We start from the raw sequence: 27,426 nt of genomic DNA, 5'->3' as shown, positions 1-27,426 counted from the left end.
TTGACGTCCTAGAATGTGGAAAGCTCGTGCTTGTCTTATTTTCCTCCCTATTTCAAGGCATATACAATTACAAGTTTGAGACCCTTTATCTATTTACCTGTCAACATTTTTGTTTCCTTATTTTTAAGTAGGAAAAAAGCTTATTAGTGCCTCATATTTTTCAAATTGTGTATCTTCTTAAATTCCTTACCGAATTCCGTTAATCATCATGTTTCAAGTGGCTCAATACAGTAGTTATGTGCAGGGTGTTTTGGAGGCAGTACGGATAAGTCTTGCTGGTTATCCAACTCGGAGGACTTATGCTGAGTTTGTGGATCGGTTTGGACTTCTAGTGCCAGAATATATAGATGGAAGGTTGTGACCATAACTTTATTTGTTTTTATCCTCTCTTTTCCCAAAATGAATGTGTTCTCTGCACTTTGTGATTTTTGAATCCATGGTGAAGTTTGCTTTACATTTCTTTCTTTGTACTAATAAAAAAGAGTATGAAAGATGATGGGTGCTCATATGATAAGTATTGTCTCAGTACCTTGCAATTTTTATAATTTGTTTCTTTAAATGAAAGTTGAATTAATATACCCTTTTCCTTATCTCCTCCCCCCCCCCCCCCCCCCCCCCTCCGAAAGTACTTTATATTTTGCAATAAACTTTGTTTTTAAAGAGCATTGTTTTTTGTATATTTACAAATTTCCGAATACTTTTATTTTTTAATTTTCAAGTTTTTAATCAAAACGATATGTGTACTCCTACAAAAAATACTACTCCGTAATATTTCCAGTACATGCTTGCTTTTATGATATTGTACTTCCTTCGTCTCAAAAGCAAGACTTTAACTTTTTCATTGTTCATATGCTTAAACCAAATAACTTTACCACGAGTAATATGTAATTTCTTTTTTGATACATGAACTGTTTTAAAATACTTTTTAATGTATATTTTCAAATTATCATCGTTTATAAATTTAGTGAATAGATATTTAAAGATATTAATAGTCAAAGTTGTGTGTTGGCGAACGTAAAAGGCAAATTTTTGCAATTAATTTGGAATGGATGGAGACCATGAAGTAAAAAATTCTTACGCCATTAGGTTTTATTGAAACACTTAAAACTGGGGAATTGTAAAGGGTAAAAACTAAAAAATTCGCTGTATAACACTTTCCGGTCACCGTTTTTGTTTTGAAAAAGTAAATTGTGTGTGATATATGCTGGTTTTGATAACTATCTCTACGAGGGTTATGGATAAATATTATTTCTTACGTTCACTTTGTCATTCTAGGATGTGGTAAATTGAAGTGCTTTACCAGATATTTCTTTTGGCAAATAATTATAATTGGAAACTATAGATCGTTTATAAAGTTAGCTGTCGGAGTAGGTTCATACTTGACCAAAGGGCGCGTATTAGTACTCCATGGTGATGCCCGGTTATTTATTACTTTGAAGTATCAAAGTGTGTTAGCTAATAAATTAGCTAGAACGGAGAGATAAAATCTGCATTATTCTAAAAAGCCTGCATTGAGACATGGAAAAGGAAAATCTATATGGATATTAACCGCTTCTCATGGGGACAAATGATAATGAACCGAGGGAGTAGTACATTTATTAAAATGGTATTACATTGGGAACTTATGACAAAATCGTGAGTCGTTATGTGTTGTCGAATATTAGTTTTTCTGCTTTTGGGATATATATTAAATGCTTAAACATAGCTGCTATTGTGGTATGCTCATATAGAGCTCGTAATGGAAATGTTTTTGGCTCCAAGGCTTCCGACACTGCTTACATATGTGCTGATGTTTTTCCTTTATTTATAGAAATAGAATGAGAACCTAGTAATACTATCATTATAAAAACTTTGAAACGCCATAATGAAGTAGTGCAACTTGATTTTGATTTTTGCAATCGGATCAAGTTGTTTTTCTTCTATTCATTTTGTTATTTTTCACCACATTATTTTACAGACCTGGCTCCTGATATTCCTTATTTAGAGATAGAATTAGTGCTGTCACTCTGTTGATGTTTTTTCTTTTATATATGCTGCAGCTATGACGAAAAGACCATAACCCTTAAAATCCTTCAGAAGTTGAAGCTTGAAAATTTCCAAGTACGTTCTTCACTTCTTTGTGTGTGTATGTTTGTGTATAGCTTCAGGGCTTGGCAATGAATCTCACATATCCAGTCAAATCCAAAATTTATATTTTTTTGATTGTCTGCTTACATGTAAGTAGTTTGCTCTTCAATTAGCAACATGCTTTGCAATATGGTCTAGCGTATTCCTCAACAAATTGTTGCAAAAATGTCTTTTCCCTTTGCTTGATTTTATGGCTAAATATGTTACTTGCATTAGCAAGACATTTTTCCATTGTAGCATGTGTGTGCATGGAACTAGTCTTTGTTGAACACACTGTTTAATGCGCCTACCGAAGACATGTTTTTTATAAAGAAAGAAATCATAATTTCAGCTGTGTATTGTTCGTTGGTTCTTTTATATCTTTTACAAATATATCATGATTTGAGATTTGTTGTTCGGTTTCATTGATTGACAAGATATTTTGGCTGCTATTTTCTCTCCGCTTGGGTGTTATATATATTGAATAGATTTACCAGTCTGCAATTTTTTGTGTAATCATAAAATATGTTCCATTAATTGGAATGGATTTTCTTTCTCTTTATTTCTACAAGAACTCGTTGTCCACTTTTGTATCTGATGCTATTTAAGTTAATGATATTTTATTTTTCTCTAATGAAAGGGAATCTTCCAGTACTTCTAGGTAAACGACGAGGTTTTATTATAGATAGCTGAACTTTGGGAAACTTTTGTGATGTCTGGGTTCAAATTTTTGTTAATAAGTTTTCATCTTCAAATTTCACAACTTTTCACAAGTAATATAAAGTTTGATTATGTCTATCTTCCATTTTTCTGAATGATAGACCTACCTTTGGATTGTTTATTTATCGTGTGCAGTATTGTATTTTTTTTCTCTGCTGAACATCATTTATCTCCTTTTTCTTCCCTTTTTCTTTCTCTTTTTTGCACAAAATTCTAAATTTGAATTTTATTGTGTGTAAGATGCTTGGTATTCTGTGATTTATTCCTTCTCCCTTTCTTTATTTTGACAGTTGGGGAAGTCAAAAGTCTTCCTTCGAGCTGGTCAGATTGGCGTACTAGATGCTCGAAGGACTGAGGTCTTAGATTCTGCTGCCAGACATGTACAGGGTCGTTTTAAAATGTACATAGCACGCAGAGATTTCATTTCCACTCGAGCTGCAGCATTATCGGTCCAAGCATATTGCAGAGGTTAATTCATACCTTACAATGTGCTCTTGCAAGCATGACGTTCTAATAACTTCAATCCACATTTCTTCTTCTGCCACAATGAATTTTCTAGTCTCAAAATCATTGTCTCTGTTTGGTTCTGAGCCTGTGGCATAATGAGTCAGTAATCATGTTTTTGACGTTTTGGTGTAGAATAATGCTGGTGTTGACACTTTTTACGTTTTGATGATTAAATGGATGTTCATTTCTCAAATATTGGAAGTTGTTATTATTTGAATTAGTGGACTCTGAACTGTCTCAGGTTTTCTTAACAATAAAATGCATTCTCTGTTTATCTGTTTTTATGATTTTACCCTTCATGCTTCCTTAGTTTCATAAAGGCATGTAGTTACCTGTACCTTTATCATTTCTCAGGAGTGCTAAATGCATGTATCTTTTCTGCATGGAAGAAGTGTCAAAATATTTTTTTGTCTACGGATTAACATCTCACTTAGATAATGTACTTGCTTTTTATGTATCTGTAGGTTGCCTTGCTAGAAGAATGTATGCAGAAAAAAGAGAGACACTTGCTGCTATCTTTTTGCAGAAGTATGTGCGTGGATGGCTATCAAGAATTGCCTACTTACAGCTGTACAGCTCAGCTATTGTAATTCAATCTTGCATACGTGGATTCTCAGATCGACAAAGGTTTTTGTTTGGAAAGGAATATAGAGCTGCAACCCTCATTCAGGTCCAACTTCTTTCAAATCACAGCGTGTCTTTTACTAATTATTCTAGTCTCTGCATCTGGATCTGAATTGTTTATAATGACCTACTTACTTCCTTTTCTTATTAGTTGACATGTTTGACTTTGGCACTATTCACATAAGTTACTTTGACTTCCTCCTACGGAGTATGATTTATACTTAATAAAAGAATATAGACATGTCTCATGTGGGGTCTTGTTAGATTTGTATCGACGTATATTTCCTAATATCAACTTTTTATGACTTTGGCTTGATGATAATTGAAGATGTTAATGTTTGAAATCATGCATTGGAAAACGTGCTTGAAGAAACATGTCTACTGAAATAAAACGGCGGAAGTATTATAAGACGTGTCTAGTAATTGTCAGGAATTATACTCTTTTTTCTTATTTTTTTCCTCCAAAATGCTTAAGTTTGGTTTATTTGATATTCCTTCAGACTTCAGACCAGTGTATGCTAATAGACTATTTTCTTAAGTCTAAATAAGTATTTTACCTGACATCCTTCCCTCTACCGACTAGTGTAAGCAATATTCTTTTTCCCTTTCCGTTCTTTACAGAACTAAAAATTCCCCTGTTCATCGCTCCAAAGTCCAAATCACCCTTATGTTAGATTTTAACCAATTTGGTCCATCTATTCATATCATCGCATATGATTTTGGTAATTGTATTTTTCTGTGTTAAACTTTTATCGTCAATATCAATATGACTGAGCCTTAAGTTGCATGACCGGTGAACATTACATCAAAGAGTATGACCCGATTCACAAATTAAGATAAGAGTCTAATCAGCATCTACTTAAGATACTGAATGGGTTGTCTTATCTATAAATTTGGGAAAAGGCATATGATGCATATGATGAAGTACTTCAGTACTTGGTTTCAATTTCCAACCATACAGTAAATAGAAAAAGTCGATCAGCAAATAAGAAACCACTAGGCTTTGGGAGTCGTATTGTTTCTTTTGATCACTAAAGGCCATGTCCTAGAGATTAGTGACGATGATGAATGCTGAGATAATGGAGGAAGGGCACTGAGAATGGTTGGGTAAGAGAGCATTATTGCTTTTAGGTTGTCTGTGATTGTAATTATGTAAAAAAGGCTTATAAGGTCTTGACAAATGTATCTAGCACCAACCAAATATAAAGAAAGAAACTAAATATACTTCCCTCTCCCCGACCAAGCGGGTAACTAGATATTTAATACTCCGTATCTTTTTTTATTTCTTTCCTTTCCCTTAACTTCAAATAAATTGTCTCTTCTGATGATCTATCGAGTTGGTGGATTTTTCTTCTGTAATGGCCTCTCCCTGCTGAAAAAGATTTTAAGAACCTCTGATCGTCGATGCATTCATATGCTATGCTATCTAAAAGATATTGCTGGCAAAAACTTGTGCTAAATTTAGATTTGAAATTGTTTTATCATGTGTGCATTGTGTAAGATAAATGGTACTCTTAAGGACTCTTTGATTTTACTCCTTTCATCATATTCTCGCTCTCTTTTCATTCTGTACACTAATTATAGAACAGTAGTTATTGGTTCTGCATTCAAACCCGATTGATTCTCTTTCATTGATGCTTTGTTGTGACAAATTGAATTACGTTACAAAGTGCCAGATAATATGGAACAAAAACAGTTGGTTAAATGAACTGGTTATATGGAACAAGGGAGTAGCATTCTTTTTACATATATTTAACTTACGATTAATGCTTTGAAAAGACTAGACCTGATCAAATGGCGGGTCGGGCCGGGTTCGGGTTGATGCATAAACATCAGCCCGCTATGTCGGGTCGGGCCAAGATTCGGGTCAAAAAATGTGCCCACGCCCGCTATTTCGGGTCTAAAATATCGGGCCATTCGGGCCGGGACAAATTTATAACTAAAAACTGTGGTTTTATGTTTCCCAAACCCCCCCCCCCCAAATTTAAAACATCAGGCCGGGCCGAAAAATCCTGCCCAAACCTGCAAAAATCCGGGTCGGGCTCATCTTGATCAGGTCTAGAAAAGACGAAGACAAAGTGCTGACATTCTGGAGTTTAGTAGGGGATGTATTCGTGTTGATTGGAGTCTTGGAAAACGGGGCTATTATTTTTCAATGCCTCAAATTTTTTATGGATTTAGTTGATGTTTGTGATTTCTGTCTTGTCAGCAGAGTGGATTATGTTACTGAAACAGTATACCCCTGTATATGTATATCTGTCTTGTAGGCTCACTGGAGGATGTTCAAGGTTCAATCAGCTTTCTGTCAACATCAGAAATCAATTGTTTTTGTACAGAGTCTTTGGAGACGTAGAATGGCAAGACGTATACTCAAAAGGCTCAAGCAAGTATGCCTCCCTGTTTTTCAAGTGGCATTTTCCTTTTACTTTGGCATCTTGTATTTTTTGCAGTGCACCCACTATCATTACTAGTTTTCCAATGAAGAATCTTAGATAGCTTCATTTTCACTAACCGCTGATAGGTGTATTTATTGTAATTTTTCACTGGATCTTTTCACTTTGATTATGGATGAACTTGGTGTGCTCATTATGATGAATTAGTGAGTGAAGGGTTCTTAGCAACCAGATTGGGGAAGTGTTTTTTCTTTCTAATAATTGAGTAGGAAGACAGCCTAAGGAATACTGCATGCATACTTATTGAGGGGACTGGATTTTTGTTTCTCTTTGGAGCTATGAGGGTATGTTGTTCTGTGGGAATTTTCTGATGTTTAAATTTTTAGCATTTTAGAACTTCAAATGTGTTCGGTTCTTTATATAAGAGTATTGCTATAAGATCTTTGCGAATGTGTTTGATTTATGATTCTATTTTTTATCATACGATCTCTGCTACGTTCTTCAATTACGAGATAAATTTTGTGTGTAATTGACCTTGAGGGAGGGGAGAGAGATGATTCTAAGGAAGTATGGGCTTTGGGAGAGAGACAACTCTATTTTATATCCATTCATTTTTGTTGCTGTTTGGAACTATGAGGAGACCGGACTTTTGTTGCTGATGGATAGATTGGAAACCAAATTCTTTTATGGCGGATTTTTGGTCACTGATGGGGCAGTATTGGAGGTTTGGAAGATGTTTGGCACTACATTTTATAGGCAGCAGGCTTTTGCTAGTTTGTTATTTTATTTTGGTGACGAGGAAGAATAGAATCTTCATGGATCAAGTGTCTTGGCTAGTATGCTTATGATTTCAAGTAGCTCTTCCAGAATAATGCTTGATTGGGGATATTATCTGTTTTTTTCTTTTAGTTTGGTGGATTTCTTGTCGCCTTTCTTGTCATTCTCTCTTGTTTTTTGTATTTAACGGCTATACTATATTTTCTTTTCTATCTTAAGAATGTGGAGTGAAAACTTGGGGTTGGAGGGGAAGGTGTAAAATAGACTAGGTCTGCAGAGTAATACAGTATGACTTTTTGTATTGTAAAGCTTATCGGAGGAATAAAATCGTTGGTTGGCATTTAAATATCTACTGTATTTAATTGTTCTTCAAAAAATACAAATTATTAATTTGTAAAAACTTTTCATTTTTCAGGAAGCTAATGAAGCTGGTGCTTTGCGTATGGCAAAGACTAAACTTGAAAAGCAACTTGAAGATCTGACTCTGAGGTTGCACTTGGAGAAGAGATTACGGGTATTGCATTCTCAACTATTTTCTGCTTCACTTCACTCCAAACACAGACACTTCCACACTCAGATGGACTGTGAATATATTATCTTGGAAGTGATTTTCAACTACGGCCAATGGAGAATGCTGTAGCTTTTATCGTATGGTTTGATTTGTGTTTAGTTTGGTTGACTTTTACTGTTAACATCTTATGTGTTTGTCTGTGTGGCTTGAATGTTTGATGCATGGATAAAGCAAATGGGTTTGCGAAAGTGATCTGTATACAAGTTCTGTTCAGACGGAGTGTTTGTAGAAAAACATTCTTTTTATTTAATGTCTGTTTTAAACAAAAGATTGCCCAAACTGCAGGTTTCAGTTGAAGAGACAAAAGTGGCTGAAATAACAAAACGACAGAGGATTATAGATGCTCTCAATGTTGAGTTAAAGGAAGCTAAGTCACATACTATTAAACAGGGCAACAAGAATGTGCAGCGTCAGAGTGACTTGGAGCTGTCAATGAAAGAAAAATATGAGCTACAAAAGCAACTTCAGAACATGGAAGATTTCAAGAAGGAAAATGCAATTTTGAAGGTCAGTTTCTTTACTGCTTATGTCTGGTGCATTAAAATAGACAAAGAATATTTTATATCATTTGGCAGATGTAAACTTGAACATTTCCGGGGGCTTGAATGATAACTTAGGGAAAGTAGTACACAAAAGTGTACAAAGTGACCCATAAATGTGCATCAACCACCTGGGTCATTTCGTATACATTGCTCAATTTTTTCCAATCAGGTTAACCTAAATTATCTCTCTCTTTCTCTCTTATGCACCCATAATTATCCAAGTAATTTAAAGTCCAAGTCAAGAAATCGATATTATTTATAGAAAAAATGGTCTGTCTTTGAAAGTTGAAACATAAGATTACCTTTTATGTAACTTGAACACAATCTGACAGTTGGTTATGAGAACTATTCAAGAGCCAGGCACTTTTGGGCTCTTTATGCATTTTTGGAAAGCAGTAAGTTTCTGACTGGTCCAACTGTCTTGTTTTTACCAGTTTGTAGTATTAGCTTTTTCTATGATCTTTTTAGTTAGGGTTTAGCATTAAATGTTTATAGAGATGTTTGTTATAATCAGCTATTGGTTGCTATTTGCTAATAGCCAAGTTATTGCAGTCTAACTTATCAGAGTGGCTATTGAGCTTACTTTTCTTCTGATTGAAATACCATTTTTACCAAATAGTTTTGTTGGGTTCTGTTTGACCACAGTAAAATGCTGAAAATTGATACAAAAATATAACCAAATGTCATTTGCCAAGTAAGGCTATATTTTTTGAAGCAGTTGCCGACTTGCTGGGACACGTGAAATACGGAACATTTTTCTGATTTTGTAAGACATTTGCTCCTGTACTCGTGGTATTGTTATCATAATAGGATTTCTGAGGCGAACTTGATTGACAATTCTTGTTAAAATGTTGGTCTCAAGCCTTATATCAAAGAAAATTTCTTCTGATACCATCTTATTTACATCCCCCTCCCTCATAAATACGTGGTTCAGGATAACTGAGGTCATGAGTGGTTTGAGTGATACTCCCTCCGTATTTATTTAAGAGATACACTTGGTCGGGCACGGGTATTAAGAAAAAGAATTGAATGAAATAAAGTAATAAAACAAGTGGGGTTGAGTAGATATTTTAATAAGTAAAATAAGTGGGGACCATGTCATTTTAGGGGATGGAGGGTGGGGGTGTGGTGTAAATAGATTATTTAATTAGATGGTGGGGTTGATAAGTTACCAAAAATAGCAAGTGTATCTCTTAAATAAATACGGCCGGGAAAGGCAAGTGTATCTCTTAAATAAATACAGAGGGAGTAGATGAAGTATCACATAAGATTGTTATATCTTGTATTTTCCTTTAGTTTTTCCTTTTAAACTATTGTGGCCATAGGTCGGAGGTTAGAGAAGGTTCTTTTCTGGGTATGGTAGTTTGCATCAAAAAATAAAATCATCTCGTTTTCTGGAAAAATGGCATGAGCGGTGATTGCCATAAACTTGAACTTCTGTAGCATAGTATGATTAGAGACAAGTGCATTCTTTGCTGGAATGCGTGGGATGTGATAGCAATATAGAATGGACTCATGCTTGATACTCTCTAGCCCTGGGAAGTTTATCTCAGACATTTTGGCCTTCATCCCCTGGTCAAGGCAGGTGATTTATATAGGGTGACAGGCAAGGAGCATTTTCCTCGGCTTTTACTTATTATACTTCGCTCCTCACTCATCTGTTTCAATTTTCTCTTGGATTGGTGAAAGAGAGTCTCTGTCAGAATTTCATTTTCAAAGGGAAATATCGTGAGCAACAGCGGGTATTGATGAAGTCTATTACCATGACAAACTCACACAATTTTTTAGTAACCAACCAGTTGTATTGCAAGGTACAACCAAGGCTAATTTTTTTTCTCATTTGCTCATTTGGGGCTACGAATGAGCAAAAAAGTAACTTCGTTGTACCTTGCAAGGTACATGCATGAGCTCGACACGCAACTTCTAATACAGATATATACTCCCTCTGTTCTTTTATTTTCTACTCGTTTACTCTGCAGACATGTAAGTTAGAACAATCTTGAAAAGGTTAGTGGATGTAAGATATAGGATAAAGTAGGAGATAGTGTAAAAAGGTGGGTTGGTGTAAGAAGAATGTTAATAAAGTAAGAGAGGGGTATGATGGTACAGGGGTATGCCAAAACAAAATAAAGCAAAGTGAGTAGAATAATTAAGATCTAACATAATTGGAAAGTGGGTAGAACAAAAATGGGAAGCGAGTAGAACAGTAAAAGGAGGGAGGACATGTTACTCCCTCCGTATTATTTTGGGGGTTACAATTACTATTTCTGGCAGTAATTTTTAGGAGTTACATTTCTATTTTTAGTAGCTTTTACACTTCACTCCCCAATTGTTCAATTATTTGTTACTTTCCGATAGGGCCCACTACAAACATAAACAATTCCAATTTTTGTAACTTTTACACCCCACTCCCTTTACTTGGATTAAAAATTTTACCTCACTTGCTTTTGTTCTATATCTTGATTGTCAACTACTCCACTTGCATCATTATTCTGTCAAAAATCAACTAAGCTTCCTTAATATTTGCGCCGGTGAACCTGTAACTACTAAAAGAATACTGAGGGAGCATTTTTTTAGATAGCCTTTTCTGATACTTTTGCTTACTGCCTCCTGCACTTTCGAAATTTGTTGTTTCCTTATTATAAAATTTGCTAAGCATCTGCTTGAGTGTTAAAGTAATTTGACTACGCATTTGAGCCTTTATATTTTGCTCAGTATTATACTAGTTTGCTTGTGGTTAAAGTTGTGGTGTGCAAATCTGCAGAGTTCTTTAGAAGACTTGGAGAGGAAGAATTTATTACTGGAGACTCAGCTGGCTAGTGCTCAGAAAGAGAATAACCGGACCTTGCAAAAATTACGTGATGTTGAACAAAATTGTGAACAACTGCAGCAGAATTTGCAAAGGTCTATATCATAGTAGACTGTGCTATTTGGAAGTTTATCTTTTAAATTTTACTATTGAGATGCGATTATATATCTTGATTGCGTATGTTGACATTCGCAAACTCATGCAATTATGGTGTAAGTGGAGAGAGAAAGCTACGAACTCAGATCTGCAGGGATGCAGGATATAATTTGGAATAAGCTTGAAGTTGTTTGTAAACTGAGGAGTTTCTGAAGCTCGCTATATTGCTCAATAGTGTGATAGGAGTACTTCATTTGCAACATTTAAGGCTCTTCTAGATCTCAGGAATGAAAACTGTTACCACATCATATACCTTTGCTTTCTGAGGTTGAACTTTGGACATTACTGTTTAACGTATAGTGATGAAAATTGTAAATCAGTAGTACGGAGTTTGTGAATGTTCTTTTTAGCAACAAGTTAATTGTTAGTGTATAATTTGATCTAAGTTTTGTGAGAGTAAATCAATGGTCAAAAATAGATCGCGAAAAGTATGGGTGCCTTAAATATGAAGGTTCTGTAGTATTTTAAAATTGCATAGGAACATGACATTTAATTTAACTTTTTGTGATTATGGCCAAAGGATGTTTATCAGGTCTACTAAAGTCTCTGAATGTTTATGTTTCTTAACCTTACACTTAGCGTCCACAGATTAAAATATTAGTCTATTATCTCTGAGGACTATGGCAAAGACCATCTTCAACCCTGATATTTCTTCTTATTCTGCATTGTTATTCCTTTTTAAAAAAAAATCTTGAGGAAATAGTATGAAATTTAACTAGCGCACTACAGATCAGGTTATTGTTTAAGTTTCTAGCCATAGACTATTTGAATGGTTATTATGTGCGTTTATTTACTATTGACGGCATTGTAGAAGGCCACAGGATTGAGTGTGTCTATGCATGTTCAGAACTTGGACATGGATTCGTAGCCTGCCCCGGAAAATGAAAAACAAATACATTCAGATTAAAGTGCCTTTTCCCATTAGATTTTTATTTAAACTTCCCTAGTGACAATTTTTGAAAACATATTCCCGATTTTACATTGGTGTTGGAGTGGTGACACCTTGTCAGTTGTGACATGGGTGGTGTTAGTGATATCTCACCCAGTTAAACTCTGGCTTTTTTCTGTTGGTATTATACTCTTCATGAAGTTCTGACAAATACGATGAATTATCTGTTGCAGTATGGAGGACAAATTGTCAAATTCAGAAAATGAAAATCGTGTGTTAAGGCAAAAGGCACTGAACCTCTCCCCAAAGAGAAACCGTCCAGGTTTTGTGAAATCATTTTCTGATGTAAGTATGTCATTACTGGTTCTCGTGTGCATTCATCAATGTTCCATGCATCTTAACATCTATAATATTGTTAATCATGTCCTAGTGTACATGAGGCCTTATGAGCCTATTTTTGCCCTAGTTAATTGAAATCTCAGACTCTGTGGTTCACCTAATTTAATCTTCCAATTCCTGATGAAATTGAGGGTTTAAAGCTTGAGGCCTGGAAAAATCTTAGATCTTGTTGTGCAGTGTAAGGCAGCATGCTAATGGAACTTCTGTTTCAGGTCTACTGGTCATTGGGCTTAGATAGTATGCTCAACAATTTAGACATTTTGCACTGATTATCATTTCTGTGAAAATTTATTTTTGAAATGACTGTATTTTCTATCAGTAGTTTTTCCCCTTCCTGCTTTTTTTTCTTTCCACCTTATAGATTTTCCATGCCTTGTATTGAGATGGTTCTAATAGTTTGCTGTTTCTCTTAGATGTACTCAAGTGCAATGAGTCTTCCATATCTTGAAAAGAAGTCCATCTATGTAAGTAATACAATAGCAACTTTTTTTTATTTTTTATTTGACGCTTTTTATGCTGAAGAATTGATCTATGCAGGAGACACCCACGCCAACGAAACATAACACAGTTCCTCAGGGACTATCGGAATCACGTTGGTCAAAACCGACTGTTGAAAGGCACCAGGTTGATGTTAGTTGTAATTGAGCTTTTCTTTATCTCAAGTGAAAACATTATATGATCAATGCAGTAGATAAAAAAAATATTTTTCATGCCTATTGCTATTGTTTAAAACCTTTGGCTTGTTTTGCAGGAAAATTGTGAGTTCCTCTCCAAATGCATCAAGGAAAATATGGGATTTCAAGATGATAAACCTGTGGCTGCTTGTGTTATTTATAAATGTCTTCTTCACTGGCATGCCTTTGAGTCAGAGAGGACAACCATATTTGATCATATTATTGAGTGTATTAACAATGCTTTGAAGGTAAGATGTCCAGAGTTTGTTCTCATCTTAAACTTTTTCTGAATGATAGGTGAAGTTGATTTACGATGTGTTCAAGTGTTTGATTCTTCTTTCTCGTAATGCTTTCAGGTGGAAGAAGAGAATGAAACATTGGCCTATTGGTTATCTAATACTTCAGCGCTTTTATGCATCCTACAAAGGTGTTTAAGATCAAATAGTTTCTTGAATGCAGCCTCAAATCGTGCTGCTGGGTCTGCTGGTCTAAGTGGAAGATTTGCACAAGTAAGTGCATTATTGCTAACTACTTGCTAAAAGACTTTTGTTGTTTCTTTGATCTTGTGTGACTGTACTTCTCTTATTCAACTCTGTTCCTAGAAGGGTATATTCCTGTGGAAGTAGTTGTACTTCTCAAATTTGAGGCATCTTCCTAGAACAAAGGATTGCTATTGACTTCCTTTTTAATGCCTCTGTCATCCCCTGTTGTAAAGGAAGGCTTTGGTTAGTTGACGTGGCATACAAAATTTTGTGCACTTCATTTACTACTGAATAGTAAACAAGAAAAGATATTTTGTGTATCATGCTGTGTCCTTGCTCAGCCCTTCAATCTTCTTTGGTGTTACAAGCATGGAATCTGGTACGTGGTAGCAAAATTATTAAGATGATAATGAAAATCATATTTTATTTCACAAGTATACGTTTAACTATTTATAAGTCATGTTCTTGTATCGTTAAAAGTAATATAAACAATGATGTGGCTGTCTGGCTGATGTTGTCGTATGACTAATAAGCCATAGTATTATGCTCAAATTTGCCATAGTGGAGGTGACTTGGTCAGTTTTGATCTGATTCATGAGGAAGTGAAGGTCTTGGACATGGTCCTTTCTTCACACTGAAATTTTATGTGGAAGAGTGATTTGTTTCTGGTAATCCCGAAAATAGTTGGTGAAAGCCACCCATCAACAGAATTGGGGTTGTGGTCAGGTGCATTTATACATGGAGTGAATTTATGTTCAAAAAACTTTTGAATCTGACTTCTTTTACAAACATCTTTTATGCTTTTGCAGTATGTAGTGCAAACTTATCTGTTTTCCGGAGTTTTTTTTTTTTGTGAAATGTGACCAAGGGTACTTTTTATTGTTTTTCTAATGTTCTGTGTGCTAGTCGTGTTCATTGTATTATATTTGAAAGGAGGATGTGATTAAGAGTATTCTTCAGATTATTTTATTTCAGAAGAGTTCAAAAGACCTCAGGGAATTACCGCCTTGGTAATAGAACAGAACCTAATTAGGGGGGGGGGGGGGGGAATCTTTTCTGAATTTCAAATCACTTGATAGTTAATGTTGGTGCCCTGTCTGGCCATAAGCTTTCCTTGAAGGCTTGAACTGAAACGAAGACATACTCGTATATGGCAACCCTCCTTTACTTCTTACTCTGACTCTGCAATTACTTTCTGTGTAATGGGGTGCACTGTTCTCATTTTAGGATATGGAGTTGGTGGAAATTTGTGCTGTTAACTGCAATGTATGTTCAACTAGTTGTCTAAAGAAGTTCTCCTTTTATTCATGCTCAATTTCTTCATGTTAGGGTATAAAGACACCCTTGAAGTTTATTGGATTTGATGATGGTGTATCGCACGTTGAGGCAAGATATCCAGCAATCCTGTTTAAGCAACAGTTAACAGCTTCCGTTGAGAAGATATTTGGCTTGATTCGTGATAATTTGAAGAAAGAAATAGCTCCATTGTTAGGAGTTTGCATACAGGTGTGTGTATTTGATCCCCTGAACTGGTGGAGCTGATATAATATATAGATCTTCTTTGTAAAAAAGATCACTCTTAAACAACTTTGAACTGGTAATTTACTGGACTGGTTACGTAGGCTCCAAAAGCTGCACGAGGTGGAAAGTCATCCAGATCGCCTGGTGGTGCACCACAGCAGCTGCCAAGTCATCAATGGGATAGCATCATTCAATTCTTGGATTCCCTCATGAATCGTTTACAAAAAAATCATGTATGCAGAGTTTGTTGTCCTTTTCCTTCCTGCTGATATTTATGGTGTTGCTTCTTGCTTCTTTGCTACTGAGTGTCGGAATACTATAGGTTAGTTAAAATTTTAAAATGGAAGTGGACAGATATCAATGGCATTCCCGTATTTCACGATTGAAGAGTGACATCGCATGTTTCTTTCTTACACACACACACACACACCCCCCCTCCCTCCTCTCCCCCCTTAAAAAAAAGAAAAAAGAACAAGAACAATCTCCGAAAAAAATTATATGGAAGAAAATTTACTTTTGACTTTCAAGGGCCTAATTGTTTGATGCTGCATTATTATTATGTAAATGTAAATGATGAGTGTTCAGGTGTGCTGGCCTTCTCTATCATATGGGTCTTGACCATAATCAATAAAATTGCTTGACCATGCCACATATTACAAAATTGTTCTCCTTTTGTTGCCTTCGAGTTCTTTCTTTTGCTTGTATTGTCTCTGAGAATAATATTCTTATGTGTTGAATTGCATATTGACTTGGGAAATGTATGTTTTGAAGATATTTTAATATAATTCCTAAAGTCAAGATGCATATGATACTATGAGCACAAGTTTGTCTTTGCATGCAACATGAATTTAATGCACGTTCTTGAAACCATTTTTCTCTCTCATTTATTTCAGGGGAGGGGGGTTTCCATTTGGCAAATTTCCTCTGCAAACTACGGCCAGAGTCTAACATTATCTGTATAAAAATAAAATTACAAAAACCATCCACTACATCAGTACTTGAACAAAGAATATTTTCCGTACGCAAATCGCCTCTATTGCTGATTTGTTTAGTAATTATTTTACTGCTTTTCAAGACTTGCTCTTGTTTGTGGTGCTATCTTCAACGACTAAAGGATGATTGTTTATTGGGTTACTAATTTTATGCCGACTTTAAAACTTGATTTAGGTACCCTCCTTTTTTATCCGCAAGCTAATCACCCAGGTGTTCTCTTTTATCAACATGTCTCTTTTCAATAGGTAAGTGATTTATTGGTATAGCTGTTTTAGACATAGTTCTGCCTTTTATGCTTAAGCAATTTTTTGCAGCCTTCTCCTACGACGTGAATGCTGCACTTTTTCGAATGGCGAGTATGTAAAATCTGGTTTAGCAGAACTAGAGAAATGGATTGCGAGTGTTACAGAGGAGGTAAATACCCTTTTTTATTTTTCTCTTTCAGTTTTTGATCAATACTGATCAGAGTGGCTATGTCATACTGAAACTTCATTTGTCTCCATTATAGTTTGCAGGGACTGCCTGGCATGAGCTGAACTATATTAGGCAAGCTGTTGGTTTTCTGGTATGATTTGTGTGGAAGTAGTATGTTAGTTTTACAACTGGGTCTATGAAGATTTTCTGATATATTTTGACTTTCTGGGATACACGAAATAATCTTTAGGTAATACATCAAAAGAGGAAGAAGTCTCTTGAAGAGATTAAGCAGGATTTATGCCCGGTATGATCCTTTTCCCTCCTGTAGACTGAAATTCAGATCTTTTGCTATTAAAAAAAAATTCTCTAATCTTGGCATTGAACTTTGTTAGAAACCTTTGTTTGCTTCTTTGTCAGGCCTTAACAGTAAGACAAATATACAGAATAAGCACTATGTACTGGGATGATAAATATGGCACCCAAAGTGTCTCCAATGAGGTTAGCTGCATTCCCGATCCTCTCTATTTGTTTAAGTGGTACACTGTATTGCCTGTGTTTGACCATGTCAAGTGGATAATTTATTTAATTGTAAATTTTATCTTACTTTTGCCTGGCATTTTCACTTAAAGATTTTTCTTCTGAAAGTGCACATGAGCTCTCCAATAGTTATGTGTTCAGAAAATGTAAACGGTGGGTATATAAAAATGTAAATGGCATTTTTGACATCTCATAAGCGTACAAAATTGGTTTTGGTTGTCAGGTTGTGGCGCAAATGAGGGACATGTTGAATAAAGATAGCCAGAATCTAGCCACGAACTCATTCTTGTTGGATGATGATCTAAGGTATACGTGTTTTTGCCACATACAAACTTCGCTCTTAACATTGTTAAAGTTGAGCTGCCGGGTGCATTTTGTCTCAATTTGAATCCAAATGCATAAATTCATCTTTTTAGTGTCTCAGCTGCTCAAATTCCTTGATTAGTTTAGAATTCCATTGTGCTTTAGTGTCAAAGGTTATGTTGGCATTCACCTAACTTATCTTTCGTGCCCCAATTTGAATGTGCTTTTTTTATTATTAACTTCTTGTATTTGACTTCCTGAGTATATATCATTATTATCCTTCTCTTGGCTGAGGTTTCACATGCGTAAACCTTGTGATTTCCTTTGCTTACTGGAATCCAAGAATTTTTATTGATGTAACGCTCTAAAGCTGGAAATACTATGACTTATCTTCACTGTAACTTATCATGGGATAACCTTCTGATATATTCGACTTATTTTGGTTATTAAACCAACATATATCTTTCTAGCATCATGGTGTATAATATTGCTTGCAATTGACCTAGTGTACATTTTTTATTTATTCTGCAGCATACCCTTTTCTACTGAAGATATTTCAAAAGCCATCCCAGCTATAGAACCAATGGATGTCAAAATCCCAACATGTTTATCGGATGTTCCTGCAGCAAAGTTCTTACTCGAAGACACTCCAGCAATTTGTTCGACCCCTACGGCTGCTACTTGAGTAAGCTCAGCTGTGCACTTTCAGAGATTTGGTTTTGCCAATGCGTAGCACATTACACCTATTCTTTTATGAGTTTGTACATGAATTTACAACAAGGAAAACACCTAGTCAGGATAAATCATCACAGAACAATGGTAAATCATTGGCAAAGCCCTAAATGGGTAGTGGGAAGTATCAACATTTTTAGGGTGATAATTGGTTCTAAACTCAAGGTTGCCCTTAGTTTTTATTAATGGACAACCTTATAAATGATGTAGCTACTAGTGTTCATACACCAGAAGATCACAAGTAATTTACTTGTCAATTTGTCTGTATATACATAAACTGTAGGTATTGCAGCGCGTTAGTTTGTAGAAGAATAGGGTTATGATTCTACTGTGTAAATATTGAAATCAGTGATTCGCTTGGTAATAATGGAGCTTCAATTCAGCTCCTGATATGCATAATGAGACATTTGATTAACTTACCAGCATATTGGAAGTATTTTTTCTTTTTCTGGTGTAAATTTGGTTATTCTTTAAAAAATTTGAAGCCTTTATTCTCAAAGATGTTATTTATTTCATTAGGAATCTCTGATATTTAGTCTGCTTTTTACGAACAACATTTCTTGATTCAATTGAGTATAACTAGGTTTCAATCCTCCCGTCAAAAAAAATAAAAAAAATGTTTTCAATCCGTGTATTCCTATCCTATGCAACTACATTTGCTTCCTTTTAATATACGTGGTTATGTTGAGTTCAGTATGCTTTGTAGGAACTATGACTAATAAGAACAATAATTAGAACAAGCTTATCTGTAACAATGTCGTGGCGTGACACCAATCACTGCCCTAAAGTCGAATTTGCCCCGCTAAGTACACGCGGACTCGTAGCAACCGACCCCCAGGGATACACGACTCCAATCCTTCGGTGTACGACGAAGAACTAGATTGAGAACACCCTTAAGCAATGCCCAGAACAATGGTGGTTTTGTGTTTTCATTTCGGAGAAGAGGAAGATCTTAATTTTCTGTGTCTTTATCTGGAAGGGAAGGTCGCGTTTTATAGCCAAAACGGTTAAGCTAAAAACGGAAGCACAATCAATTAGTCCTTGATTGATTCCGTAACTGAAGCAATAAATCGGAATAATATATTTGACGGAAATCAAATCGTCAAAGAAAATCAATTAACCGTTACGTCAATCTTGCAAAGATTACGTGACCAAAAATAATAACGGTTAAGAAAAAGGGGCCACACCCACACCCACGAACGCGCCCGAGCCCGGCGCGCGCGTGTGTGGTTACTAGTCCCACCTCTCTAGTCTTCTAACAAATCATTAAAGGGTAGTGGGATATTTAAATAAGGAAGCATGTGGGTTTTTTATCAATGTGGGACAATTCAATTTTTATTCTTTTGAAGCATCACTTGGAGAGGAAAACTCCAACATGCTTTGCAACATAAAGAAGTGGAAAACATCACAAATAAGTTTATCAACATTAGCATAACATATTTAGTCTCTCTTTCTTCTGAGAAAACATATTTGGTATTAAGGGATTGTTCAGTTTGGTGTAAAATGTTTTCTTGAAAAATGAGTTTTCCCTTTTTAGTCCATTTTTTACAACATTTCGAACCTTTTTTTTTTGAAGATTACAACATTTCGAACCTTAACTTGTAAGATTCTCATACTATACGAATTAGTTAATTGCAGCTTTTCCCATAGTTGCATTTGGAAGGTCTAACCTCCCAAATAAAGCAAAATTCCCTATCGCATGGAAGCGTACTTGCGTAAAGGCTTCGAAATTCCACCAAAATTAACAACCATGCCTATTCTTATTTAAATGACATATACTTCCTCTGTTCTTATTTAAATGACACAGTTATTTAGTCACGTTTGCCAATGCACGATTTCAAACATTAATATCTTCAATTATGGATAAGAAAAAATTATAAAAAGTTGATATCCAAAAAATATTTATTGAGACGATGACTATGTTTTTTCTTACGTATAAATCACAAATAAGAACAGAGAAAGTATGTAATATGTGGTTCTCACTTCTCATTATTCATTACATAACTAAACTCAATCCGGACACTAGGATAGCCAAAAGTCCAAATCCGAGCCCAAATATTAGGCCCAACTCATTACTTAAATAAAGCACAATTAGGTAAGCCATTAAGAAGTCATCGTCTTCCTTAAAGACTATTACTTCGTATATTCCAACAACACCTATAGTGCAGTACGGAGTACTTCATACGGAGTAGTTCATAATGGTTATTTGGTTGCATATAAATATTTGAAAAGTTTACATTATAGAGTGTAGATTTATACCCTTATTTGATAGATAAAATATAAAAAATGAAAAAATAATTTAAAGGGTTAAATAGTTAACTTTACCTTTATACTTCATATCATTAGTTATTTTGATTAGGGGAATATTTTGCTTAAAATAAAAAAAAGATAACTTTTATATGTATCGAATAACTTTACCCTGTGTACAATTCTTTAACGGCAGAGAAACTGGTTAGGGAGAGAATGCACACCATTTAAACTACTGTCGAATGCTAATGGATGATGAAGAATGGGATACCAAAGTAATTCATGTGTATCGAGAAGGTAACAGGGCGGTGATTGGCTTGCAAATCACGGCATCATACAAGCTAGCAAGTTTCAGATTTTAGGTTTGATTCCTTTAAAACTTAGTCGTATCTTAGATGAGGACGTGAGAGGCATGGCTTTGCCACGTTTAGTTCCTCAATACTCTGTAGTTTGTTTTGATTTCTTTGTACTCCCTCCGTATTTTTTTAAGAGATACACTTGGCCGGACACGGGTATTAAGAAGAATAATTGAATGAAATAAAATAATAAAGCAAGTGGGGTTGGATAGATATTTTAATAATTAAATATGTGGGGACCATGTCATTTTTGTGGGTGGAGGGTGAGGTGGGTTTATGAAAATATTTGTTTAATAGGATGGTGGGTGATAGGGTATATTAGATGTATTATTTAATTAGATGGTGGGGTTGATAAGTTACTAAAAATGGCAAGTGTATCTCTTAAATAAATACGGCCGGAAAGGCAAGTGTATCTCTTAAAAAAATACGGAGGGAGTATTTTTTTTTTTTTTTTTAGAGCTCCTCTCTTCACCTGAATCCAAAAAAAAATAAACTAAAAACATTATGAGTTGACTTTTACTGTGATATAAAATAATTTTTGTATCAGTTTATCCTTTTCCATATCCTCCCTTAACAACACTGCGTTTAGTTGCCACTAAATTTCACTTATCTTATACGGAGTATTCCATATGAACTTTTGTCTAGAATTGAAGAATATTTAAACTTCTTCTTTGTCATACTTTTATATAGGAGGACTTTGATTTGAATCTTTGAAGGGTCATTCATCAGGTTGATATACATGTTTCTGGGACGAGTTTTCCCAGGAGTGAAAAACTTATCTCTGATTCAGATATTTGCAAACATTTTGCCATGATTAATCATAAGAAAGTGTTATCATCTACTATACTATATATGATTAGTTAAACTTCATTAACAAAAGTCTAAAATTATCTGTCAAGACACTTGATCATGTTTAGTCCTTTTGCCAAATGAAGGGGAAGAAGACATGTTAGAGTTCACAACACTAGCACTAACACCACAATGCTGCAAATCAGCAAGCGAAAACGACCGCCACGGCGCGGGAGGAAGAGGCGATAACGGTGACGAGGGAGACGTGTTTTTCGTGTTCGTACCATACGATTCGGGGATAAATCCATCTTCATCATCTTCATCAATAGTAGTTTCTCGATTGTTCATAGCAACGGCAAGTGCTAATGTGCTCCGGTTAGTGTTTGTGGGTCTTTTGGCTATTCCACCACCACCAATTCCATGACCTTTGAGCAAGGATTTCCGGCCATTGTTATCACAGAGAAGATTATATGCAAGTAAATTCTTACGTTTTCGTGAATACGCATTCTCTGGTTTAGTAATCTCTTTAATAGATGAACAACCAGCATCGCTTAGACTTGCAAAGGACTTTGATTTACCATTGTAGAAATTGGATATTCCTCTCCTGCAATGTTGGAAAATATGTTTAACTTAACATGTTTGAGAATATTCAGAGAATATGTACCAATTCAATGATAAAAAAACACCAACTTTGGACAATTAAAGGTCTTAAAACAAAAAAACACATTTAAAACACCCAACTTTGAACAATTAAAGGGTTAAGGGTCTCAAATGAAGGCATTGGAAGTTGTTTTTTTGTCAAAAGATATATTCTTTGGTGACCTTTTCTTGTGAAGGCATCATCATTCCTTCCATGCATTTTCATGGGTGCTCTACACATTATTGACCATTTACACCATAAAATGGTCACAATCAATGGATTAAACAATGAACAATATGAAATTTTAACTGAATCTGGCCGCCGCGTCGTCGAATCAGAATAAATGGATCATTTAGAAAGATTCCTAGAAATTTTTCATTTTCAAATGAACAAAAGGAATCAAAATCAAGCACTTTACCACTTTCAAAGATCTTAATTTGATTGTATAGACCAAATTCTGGGACATAGATTGAACATCGAACATTGATTGATTGATTGATTGAACATGTAATAAAGTTGTCACCTTTCCAATTTACTGTTTATATCAAATTGGTAAAATTTCTTCCACCAAAATTAACTCAGATCAGTTCATCCTGTTTTTACATCAACAAACTTCCAACTTTCAACCAACAAAGGAAAAAATCCACTATTTCTAACAAAACCAACTTCAATATTCCCACAAATTTAACTCCAATTTTCTTAAATTAATATGCAAACCTCAAAAAATCATAAATTTTGGTTTCAAGCTACAAAATAACCCCAATCAAACTAAACCCCACTTCAGATTTAAGACTACTAGTAAAATTAAGCAATAAATTCAACAAAGAACAAAAACACCCACTAAGATAATTAATCAAATCTAACAAAATCAAACCAGATTACAAACATTTCCCAGCAAAACATACTAAATTCAGCAGTAAGTTAAGCAAGATCAAAAATTTTAAAAACCCCAAATAAAAAAAAAAATTATATACCTGATGGGTAAAGCTTTTTCTAAAGCATCAACAGCAGAATCAAAAGAGGTGTTCTTCAATTTACTCTCAGCTTCATTTTCTTCGTCAATTTCATCATCACTGTTTGTCCCAATCGAAGAAGACGAAGAAGAACTGCATGGATCTAAATAACCATTTTCTCTCTCCTCCTTATCAACCACCCTAACAACCATCCGATCGCCGGAATCTAAAATCGGCGGCAGATTATACGGCGGCTGCATTTTATTATTCCGGCGTAAAAACCCACCAGAAATCTGCTCCACACGATTATTACCCAAAGCAATCGACATCCCTTTTGTTAATTTTTGTAGTTAAATGTAATAATAATAACAATTTAGGAAAATTATAATTTATGGAAATTAATTATTGTGATTTTTTTGAAAAACTCTAGAACAACAAGATGAGTAAAGAAGGAAGTTTACACACATTTTTTTTTCCAAAGAGAGAGAAAAAGAAAGAGAGAAGAAAGTGGGGATAATGGGGGATAATTATAGGATGTGGGATAAAATCCAAAAGATTATGGCAAAAAAAAATGAAAAATAAAATGTAAGAATTTTTTTAAAAAAAAAGTAAAAGAAAGATAAAAGGACACGATGTGGTGTTCTTATCCAAAAGACTTATCCACTTGGTTGCCCCATGTTAGATGAGGAATAAATTAATTTATTAAAATTAATGCTGTACTTATTTTATTTTTTTGGTTAAAAGAGGTTTTATTTGATGATTTTGAGTCTACAAATCTACAATGTTAGGTGTGAAAAATTGTAAATGTAATCCTCTTTGAAATGGTTACATGAATGATTGATTGATGACTCATAAGATGTTTAACATCATTATCTTTTTTTTATTGTTGAAATGGTCTTAATTAGTTACTTGATTTTCCAGATAATATTGTGATATTGCTGGTTGAAACTACAATATTACTCAGAGTGATAAAGATATACGGGTGGAGTGGTTTGATTTTAGGCTTTTTATAGAGTTTTTGGTTATGAGAGGGTTTAAGAAGAGAAAAAAAATATTTAGGTGAATTAGAGGTTTGACCATTTTAAATTTAGAGTGTATGGTTAAAAGATGTGGGAAGAAAGTTTTGGCATTAAAAAAGTTAATTTGAAGAATCGGGTGTGAAATGACAATTTTGTCCTATTACTCCGTATTGAATAAATTATTGTTATTACTTATCTACATCAAATTATATCCTTAATAACCATTTACACATTATACACTTAATATCTAACAAGTAACAACTAATTATTTTACCAAATATTTTACACAAACACTTGGCTAATTCAACCAGCTTCACATCTAACAACTAGTCAAATCGGCTAATAGATAACAACTAACCTTTAATTGTCAAACAAGAAAAGGGTATGACTAGACTTGATTAACCTGACCACACTTGGGAATATACTCATAATTTGATGAGTGGACTTGATCCAAACCAAAATTGAATGGTATGTATTGACCTAACTCGACATTGTCTGATCTGTAACGAATTCTAGTCCTACAGAATTCCACCTAAAATTGATAATTAATAAGAAAAGTAGCTCACTAATCTAATTTTTCGTTAATTTGAAACCATTAGTGTCAAATCATATGTGGACTAGTATAGATTTTTCATTCCCTTAAATCAAACATGGAAAATTGTGAAGTGGCGTTGGAGTAACGTCTTTTATTTTGAGCTTTTGTTTGATCACGGGTCAGATGTGATATATACTATATAGACATATTATGGTCATAGTGTTGATATTTTAAGATTAAGTTCATTCTTATCTCTTGAAATTCCCTGATTAAGTTCATTTTTGTCTCTTGTATCCAATTCTTGTAACAACTCTTTTATTGTCATTTATGATTGTAACTCTTTATTTTACGAACATCGTTAAGTTTTGTTCTCTTTCTTGATTACGAAGGTTACAACCCTAATTCTGTGAATTAGTTTATTTCATTTTTAATGCGGATCAAACGTTTAAGCTTTATTTCAATTAATGATGCTTTGGTGGTGTATGGGTACGTTGCGGAAGTAATAAATTCAAGGAAAATTTTACTTCTTCCAAGGAAATCATCATTTTTTAAAAATAGATATCCTCGGAAGAAGTGAAAATCTTCCTTAAATTAATTATATTCATCGTTTTACGTGATTAAAGGATATAATTGATACTCCGTACATATTATACCATAATCTTAATGTTATTTTTCACAATCCTTTTTGCATGCCTCTTTCTCGTGCGAGTATGTGACTCCAACATCTATACAAATACTTCGGATTAAATAGAAGAAAAATTTACAAGAAATCTGAAGTTTAATGTGTCTCTCTTTAAAAACATCTTATCACATTTTTTCTTTAAATTTATGCCCTTCCTTGTCCAATGTCAATATGTCATGTCTCTTCATCATCAAAAAAAATTATGTCAATTAACCTTCAATAAATTTCATGTCCATTTATCTTTTAATTTTTCTAATAATTTCAAGTAATATATCAATTTACATTTCCATTTTCATTAGTGAAACACGAAATGAAAGAATATACTCTTTTTTGATACATTTAAAATTTTAACTCAGCTTTAAAACATAACAAAAGTCATGCATGACACGGGATAAATATACTAATTTTATCTCAAAGTGTACGAGTTTGTATGAGATAATGTCGTAAACTGTAAGAAGCGCGCGAATCAACAAATACAATTGAACCACTTCTTGATTATCCTCTTTGGTTTTCAAGTACTAGTAGGTGATTGCAAATTGCTACGACACACCATTTCCTTGATTATTTTGAACAACTTCTTATAAGTCAAGTAAGATAGTGTTTTCATTACCTAAAGTTCACTTATATAAATACGAATTACGAAATATTATCTAATAATAGGCCTTGAATTTATCTTATTAATCTTTATCTTATCTGAAATAGCTTATCAACTCTTATCTTATTTTTCATTTAATCAATTCTTGCCCTTAATTATTGGTTGTAAAATATAACTTTTGAACTTATTTTATTTTATCTCATTTTATCTTATTAAAAAATTATCTTATATTTTGTATTATCTAGCTAGACATTAAATGAGTGAAAACAACGAGAGGAGTACAAGGGAAAGCTAGAGGACTAATGTTAAACCACATATACACTTGATTATCACTTTTTTTATAGCTTACTGAGAAACTTAATCAAGCTTATTTGAACTTAGTGGTTTCAAGTAAGCTTTACGTTAAACCATCTGACCAAAATATACAATAAAACCACTTTACTTTTGAGTTAATCATTTGATATACAAAATATGGTAACTTACAGACAATGATAGAGTAATCCTAAGGGTTCGTAACCCTTTCAATATTGAATTTTGATTGGTTACAAATGCATTGAAACTTTACATACAACACTTTCTCTCTCCAATTAATCACTACAAGAATTTGTATCTTTAACGACAACCTAATTACGACGGGTCAAAAATCCCGTCGCAAAAGGCTTTTGCGACGGGGCTAACAACCAAACAATGACGGGAATAACCGTCGCAAATGTCTTTTACGACGGGTTTACGATGGATTTACGATGGATTTACGACGGGATTTCTATTAACGACAGCCCCTTTTTATGACGGGTTCGCGACAGGAAATCCCGTCGTTAATCAACGATTATTGGCCTTTCGCGACGGGATTTCCCGTCATTAATAATACAATTTCTTGTAGTGAATTATGCTTGTATATTATTTTATGTTACATGTATTTTAGGGGTTGCCAATCCTTAGAGTCAACCAAACATTTTCCGTAACTTACAACAACAACAACATAAACATTTACGGAGTACTTTATAAATTAAAACCAATCGTATTTTATAAGAGTTTGTAGACCTTATTATATATCCTTAAAATGTCACCTGATTAAAAAAAATGTAAAAAAGCCGAAATGATAAAGTAAATGGAATTAATCATAATGGATGTGGTCCCTTTCCATTATTGATGATAAAATTGATAGTAAATGGTAATTGACGATGTAAATATTTATACGGAAAACAATCTTTTGTTAGTTATGGAACATAATGTTCATTATATTTCATTAAAGATGATAATTAACTTACTAATTATTACTATTTTGCAGGAAAAAAACACAATACTCATGGAAGATTCGGTTGCTAATGGATGATGTTAAATATATATTGAATTAATTTGATGAAGTTCCTTCACGTCACATATATCGAGAAGCTAACCGTACGACAAATTATGTTGTTGTTGTAGGTCACCATATTTCGATATACCAATATATTGATC

The 27,426-nt window shown here is 34.2% G+C and overlaps 2 protein-coding genes across 2 annotated transcripts in view; one reads left to right on the top strand and one right to left on the bottom strand.

Annotated features, from left to right (window-relative positions):
- The window catches only part of LOC110795093 (myosin-15), a 32,610-nt gene extending 14,000 nt beyond the window's left edge, over window positions 1-18,610 (top strand). Inside the window, exons 17-38 of the mRNA XM_022000068.2 lie at window positions 245-354; window positions 2,040-2,100; window positions 3,117-3,294; window positions 3,798-4,003; window positions 6,225-6,344; window positions 7,543-7,641; window positions 7,984-8,205; window positions 11,005-11,144; window positions 12,328-12,439; window positions 12,907-12,957; window positions 13,031-13,117; window positions 13,245-13,415; window positions 13,524-13,676; window positions 14,979-15,155; window positions 15,272-15,403; window positions 16,338-16,408; window positions 16,478-16,577; window positions 16,672-16,728; window positions 16,828-16,884; window positions 16,998-17,078; window positions 17,341-17,423; window positions 17,952-18,610. Of these exons, the coding sequence (XP_021855760.1) occupies window positions 245-354; window positions 2,040-2,100; window positions 3,117-3,294; window positions 3,798-4,003; window positions 6,225-6,344; window positions 7,543-7,641; window positions 7,984-8,205; window positions 11,005-11,144; window positions 12,328-12,439; window positions 12,907-12,957; window positions 13,031-13,117; window positions 13,245-13,415; window positions 13,524-13,676; window positions 14,979-15,155; window positions 15,272-15,403; window positions 16,338-16,408; window positions 16,478-16,577; window positions 16,672-16,728; window positions 16,828-16,884; window positions 16,998-17,078; window positions 17,341-17,423; window positions 17,952-18,105 (2,622 nt within the window). The 3' untranslated portion in view covers window positions 18,106-18,610. The remainder of the gene's footprint in view (window positions 1-244; window positions 355-2,039; window positions 2,101-3,116; window positions 3,295-3,797; window positions 4,004-6,224; window positions 6,345-7,542; window positions 7,642-7,983; window positions 8,206-11,004; window positions 11,145-12,327; window positions 12,440-12,906; window positions 12,958-13,030; window positions 13,118-13,244; window positions 13,416-13,523; window positions 13,677-14,978; window positions 15,156-15,271; window positions 15,404-16,337; window positions 16,409-16,477; window positions 16,578-16,671; window positions 16,729-16,827; window positions 16,885-16,997; window positions 17,079-17,340; window positions 17,424-17,951) is intronic.
- A 2,966-nt stretch (window positions 18,611-21,576) lies between these two features.
- On the bottom strand, window positions 21,577-23,646 carry LOC110795092 (protein OXIDATIVE STRESS 3 LIKE 1). The gene is made up of 2 exons (XM_022000067.2): window positions 23,159-23,646; window positions 21,577-22,148 (listed from the first exon to the last, which is right to left on the bottom strand). Exons 1-2 carry the CDS (start codon window positions 23,464-23,466, stop codon window positions 21,650-21,652), a joined length of 807 nt encoding a protein of 268 aa, XP_021855759.1. The 5' UTR covers window positions 23,467-23,646; the 3' UTR covers window positions 21,577-21,649.
- Window positions 23,647-27,426: the final 3,780 nt, after the last annotated feature.

Source organism: Spinacia oleracea, chromosome 1, assembly GCF_020520425.1.
Source record: "Spinacia oleracea cultivar Varoflay chromosome 1, BTI_SOV_V1, whole genome shotgun sequence".
NCBI lineage: Eukaryota > Viridiplantae > Streptophyta > Magnoliopsida > Caryophyllales > Amaranthaceae > Spinacia > Spinacia oleracea.
This window is presented reverse-complemented; position numbering and strand designations above follow the sequence as displayed.